This window comes from Frankliniella occidentalis, unplaced genomic scaffold, assembly GCF_000697945.3.
Source record: "Frankliniella occidentalis isolate FOCC.00 unplaced genomic scaffold, Focc_3.1 Scaffold52, whole genome shotgun sequence".
Lineage (NCBI taxonomy): Eukaryota > Metazoa > Arthropoda > Insecta > Thysanoptera > Thripidae > Frankliniella > Frankliniella occidentalis.
The window spans coordinates 1025630-1030796 of NW_026267182.1; the positions used below are offsets into that span (position 1 = coordinate 1025630).

The 5167-nt window shown below is 52.4% G+C and overlaps 1 protein-coding gene across 2 annotated transcripts; it reads left to right on the top strand.

Annotated features, from left to right (window-relative positions):
• The first annotated feature begins 565 nt into the window (after nucleotides 1-565).
• LOC113205264 (guanine nucleotide-binding protein subunit beta-2) lies at nucleotides 566-4670 on the top strand. 2 transcript variants are annotated; one of them, XM_026420811.2, is made up of 9 exons: nucleotides 566-602; nucleotides 882-1017; nucleotides 1117-1210; nucleotides 2179-2324; nucleotides 2488-2621; nucleotides 3050-3215; nucleotides 3572-3773; nucleotides 3887-4103; nucleotides 4402-4670. In XM_026420811.2, exons 1-9 carry the CDS (start codon nucleotides 581-583, stop codon nucleotides 4506-4508), a joined length of 1224 nt encoding a protein of 407 aa, XP_026276596.1. In that variant the 5' UTR covers nucleotides 566-580; the 3' UTR covers nucleotides 4509-4670. The 2 variants fall into 2 exon arrangements, with proteins under 2 accessions (XP_026276596.1, XP_026276597.1); XM_026420812.2 differs by lacking the exon at nucleotides 566-602 and having other exon boundaries at nucleotides 879-979.
• The last annotated feature ends 497 nt before the right edge of the window (nucleotides 4671-5167 follow it).

Genomic DNA, 5167 nt, shown 5'->3' on the forward strand with positions numbered 1-5167 from the left:
CTCTCTCTCTCTCTCTCTCTCTCTCTCTCTCTCTCTCTCTCTCTCTCTCTCTCTCTCACCCACAGTCGGACGCCCAGCTAGGCCGCCGGGCCGTCGCTGTCCTCTCACTCCGTTTCATCACCGGCAACGCAGTAGCAGCGAGAGTGTGTTACCGAGGAATACATTGACGGGAAGGCCGGCCGGGCGGCCTGAAACACGGAAAGCTGTGATGGTGGATTCGGGGCCGCCGGGCCGGACTACATCAATGCGCGGCACTTTTCAAAAAAAGAAAAAAAGGAAAAAAAGTCCCCCTGATGCAATACAATTTTGGAGTCTTCCTCTGGTTCATACTCAAATCGGGGTTGTTTCCAACAGTTTTTTAGACAGTCGCCTGTGGGTGTCTCTACCCGTAGGCAAGTAAGCTCAAGTTGTCAGTAGTTGGAAGTTATGTCAGGTCAAGTTGTCAGCGTCACGTTGTCAGCGTTTTTAGAGGTGTGCAAGTACGTATTAGGTTCTAGAAACCACTCGCCAAAGTCACCGGGCAATGGGAATCAATTGGAATCTCCGAAAACCGATGGAAAAATGAAGTGAAACCATTAAAATGTGTCCCCGTGGAATCAACGGTAATCATCGGTTCACTTAGAACTAACAATAAGAGCGGTTATGGCTTATTTTGTTTCAGGTTTCCATTCATCTTGTAGACCCCTCCAAAAATCCACTTATACCAAAACACCCCTAATTTTTGGGGATTTGTATGTGTACTCCTGCACGACTTGTCAGTTGACGACCTACTTGAGCTTTCACTGATATTCGTGGCACTACCTTGGCACTTCCTTGTCCTTTACCGTCTCTCAGTGGCGGGCAAATGTTCTCGATCGGTTCTTGTCACCCTGTACATGCAGGTGGTGCGGTAGGAGGAGGGGCGCAGGCGGCGGCCGAGTGGGGCAGTCGAGGGTTGGGCCCCACGACCAGCCCCAGTCCGACAGAGCACCCCTCGCAGGTGGGTGAACTGTGCCCGCCCGCTGGTCCAACCCCTCTGTGCGTCGGTCGTTTTACTTGCTTGCCGACGGGATAAGAATCATCCCGAGTCTGCAGGACCTTTTTATGCAAATGGTCTCGTTGTTTGTTTGTTTTTAGTGTGAACAGTGACGCGATCACCATGCCGCCCAAGGACGATCCGGAGACAGCCAAGCTGCGCAAGGAGCTGGAGGACCTCGTCAACAAGATCAAGGTGAGTTGAGCGTCGGCCGCTGAGATTTCTCCACTCCCTACGCCTCTGTGACGTGACATCAAGTGACGTGATGCGAGCCACAGAGAAGCTCGACGCGTCCAAACAACAGAAGCTGTTCGGAGCTGTAACGTTATCGACGCAATGTCATATCCCTGCGAAAACGCGAGTTTCGTTTCGAGACACCTAAAACTGAATATTTATCGCTTAGAAGTCTTCTGTTAATTCTCACAGCGCGTGAACGTGAACTCTCGTGTATACTGTACTCGATTGGCTCTTTGATGATACAGGACTTGTTGTAAACTGCCCCACTCGATAATAAGAAATTTTTCACGACACGAATCTGATCGGATCAGCTTTTGCTGTGGAGGAGACTCAGAAGGCCAGGAGGAATCTCATCCTTTTCATGTTTAGGGCTGGTCCATGTTTAACCTGAGCACAGCTGTTCCTAAATGTAATCGGACTGAAAAATAGTCACAAGGAAAAAGATTTACAAGTTACATAGTTCTTTTGAATGCCGCCGGACAGCACCAGACGGACGGACACCTCTACCCCTTCTAGCGAAACAAAAACGTTTAATTGGTCTTACTGCAAAACTTCACCGACCAGATACTTAAGATTTTCTTTAGAGTTTCCCGAAAGAAAAAGGGCGTCTCATCCGTCCTCAAGTTGACCTGGCTGTCGGCGGCCTACCTGTTGGGGGTAGGCTGCGCCGAGGTGGGGTGGGAGAGAGCCAGGGTGCCGAGGGTAGCGGCAGCCTCGCGCGCCGACGCCCCGCAACTGCCCGGGAGGGGAAGCCCCCGAAGTGTCGCGGCCTGTCCGACATGACCCATATGATGCAGGTTCGCCTGCACCCCTCCCCCCCTCCCCGCCTCCCACTCCCTCCGATGTGATCATCTTTCGGTAGCGGATCTGAATTATCGGATTTACAGTGCGGTTGCATATATACTATCCTATCCGTATGGCCGCAGGAGGAGCAGAAGAAGGTGGCCGACACGACCATGGCGGAGGCCTGCGCGTCGGTCGGCGACGCCCCCAAGGTGCGGCTCGTTACGCGGAAGAACCTTAAGGGCCACATCAACAAGGTCAACTCGGTGCACTACAGCGGTGACAACAGGTTAGCAATATTGAGGGTCTCTCCTCTCCCTCTCCTTCTCTCCCTCCCTTTCTTCACCCCGTCTGTCCCCTCCTCCTCTTCTCTCCCTCCCTCCTCTCCCTACTCTCCTCTCCCTACTCTCCTCTCCCTCTCTGCTCATTGCTCATTGTCGCCCCGACCGCAGGCACGCTGTCTCGGGGTCCCTGGACGGCAAGCTCATCATCTGGGACACGTGGACGGGCAACAAGATCCAGGTCATCCCCCTGCGGTCCTCTTGGGTCATGTCGGTCGCCTTCGCGCCTTCGGGCAACTTCGTGGGTGAGTAGTAGTACTACGCTGCAGTATATTTTGCAGCATGATGACAGGGCAGCTTTGCGTGTTCGCGAGGGGCGAGGGGGGTTCACCGTCACCTGACGTGTCGCTGAAAACCTTTTAGCAAGGTGTCGTCCTCGAAATGAGTGAGACAATTTTGCCTCGCTCAATCAGAGCGAAAAGGCTCCCTATTAGAGCACCGAATAATTTTCACTCTGGAGGAGTAAGAATTCCCTGACCTCGCCCAATTGCTGTGACGAACCTCTCATTGGGTGAAGTCCGCAAATTGTGAATCAAATTGAGTGAGAGTCAGATATTTCACTCTCAGGAGAGTAAGATTTTTGTGTCACTGATCTCGCTTTCCTAGGAGTAAGATATCTGACTCAAGTCATTTTGAGTGGTATTATTGTGCTGCCTGCTTGGTCGCCCCCCAGCCTGCGGCGGCATGGACAACATGTGCACCGTGTACGACGTGAACAACCGGGACTCGACGGGCGCGGCCAAGATCACCCGCGAGCTGCTGGGCTACGAAGGGTTCCTGTCGTCGTGTCGCTTCCTCGACGACAACACCCTCATCACCGGCTCCGGCGATCAGAAGATGTGAGCGCGCCGCTCCAGCTATGCGGTAACTGCGCCGTACACCCAGAAAAATCCTCTCTTGGTTCAAGTAGGCTATGCTTGTACTCGGGTTTGCACAAGTACAACTTTTCACTTCGAACAATGCAAAAACGTTATTAAAATTAGAACGCTTTACTTTTTAAACATCTTGTTCTCGTACAATGTTTTTATTCGAAGAAGAGTGATCTTATTTCAATGGTATTTTTGAATTTTTAAAAGAGAAAAAATGATCTTGTGCAAACCCGAGTACAAATATACTTGAATCAAGTAATGATTATTCTGGATGTACTGTTTCTCTCTTTTGGGACGCGCCCCTATCGTGCTGTCGTGTGCCGCAGCACCCACTGGGACCTGGAGAAGAACGTGAAGAAGCAGGAGTTCACCGGCCACAACGGGGACGTGGTGACCATGTCGCTGTCGCCGGACAACAACACGTACGTGACGGGCAGCGTGGACCAGAGCTGCAAGCTGTGGGACGCGCGCAGCCCGGACTGCAAGCAGGTCTTCTTCGGCCACACCGCCGACGTCAACTCGGTCTGCGTAAGTGTCAACGAGAAATGAATTTATTTTTACCGTTTTCGTGTAAAATGCGTACTTACCACGAGTTTTTTTTTTTTTGTTTTTTTTTTTTGTTTTTTTTTACGGCCGTGCAGTTTCACCCGAGCGGCCAGGCGTTCGGCACGGGCTCGGAGGACAAGTCCTCCCGCCTCTACGACCTGCGGTCCGACCAGCAGCTGGCGCAGTTCGCTCCCCCAAGTGGCCAGCCCGGCTTCACGTCCTGCGCGCTGTCCAGCTCGGGCAGGTTCATCATGTGCGGCGCCGACGACAACAACATCCACATCTGGGACACGCTCAAGGTGCAGCACAATGGTGAGTGCCAAAGCCAATAGTAATGCAGAGAAGTAATGCGGAGTAGTAGTGCAGAGAAGTAATGCGGAGTAGTAATGCAGAGAAGTAATCCGGAGTAGTAATACAGAGAAGTAATGCGGAGTAGTAATGCAGAGTCCTGACCGAGGAAACCTTATCGGTTAATGATGCTGTAACGAGTTATCGATCGTCGCGATATCACGCCGGAAAATTATTTCTTGACATCCTTGACCTCACATTAATTAACGTCGACGCGCGACGTCCTCCCGACACCCATTTTGGCGTTCACCTTTTTGCGCAGGAATCCTATCCAGCCACGAGAACCGCGTCACGTCCATCTCCATGTCGACCAACGGCATGGCGCTGTGCAGCGCCTCTTGGGACCAGAACGTGCGCGTCTGGGGCTGAAGCTCCGGCGCGGCAAAGCAGGCGCCCCGATCTCTGCTCGACTCTTCTCGTCTCTATTCTATTCGAATCTCTCGCTGTCGCGTGTTGTTTACGTGTACGTGTAGACGAAATGGGAAACAAGTATTACGCAGTAAATATACCAATGCTGTATCGACTTTCGAACGCGTGCATTTTTCACCACGCCTGTCCTTTTTTTCCTGTACCTTGAACTGTATGAGAAATCTAGTCCCGACCGCTCTACACCGCCGCATCGTTTGCTCTGGGTGGCGCCAGAAACACTCCGCGGCCGCGGATACCCCGCGCGCATCGCGAGAGCTTTGGCCCGCGCTCGCCAGAGGGAGGCTCCGGACCGCGGTGGACGGCGAGGTAACACGTCAAGTACGGTTAAAGACCAGTCGTGTCATCCAACAGTAGTACGCTCTGAATGATGAGGCCACTGTGCTTGCAATAGTACAGGCAGTCCCGTTTGCCTGCCTGGCAATTTTTGACGTTTGTTTCACAGACCGCCAACTTTTAGCCTCCAGTTAGCCTGAGTGGCAAAATTTGTCCTGCACTGAAAGTATGCCGGCAATTTTTTCAAACGAAGGGGCCACTGCGTCTATAATGTAAGATTAATTACATGTGCACGTGGGCCACCACCAGCTCTGGAAATGGGCAGG

Coding starts and splice junctions, on each gene's coding strand:
- LOC113205264 (XM_026420811.2), top strand. CDS start 581: ATGTGTCCCCGTGGAATCAACG. Junction 603..881: donor GTGTCCCCGTGGAATCAACG/GTAATCATCGGT, acceptor CTGTACATGCAG/GTGGTGCGGTAGGAGGAGGG. Junction 4,104..4,401: donor GCTCAAGGTGCAGCACAATG/GTGAGTGCCAAA, acceptor CTTTTTGCGCAG/GAATCCTATCCAGCCACGAG.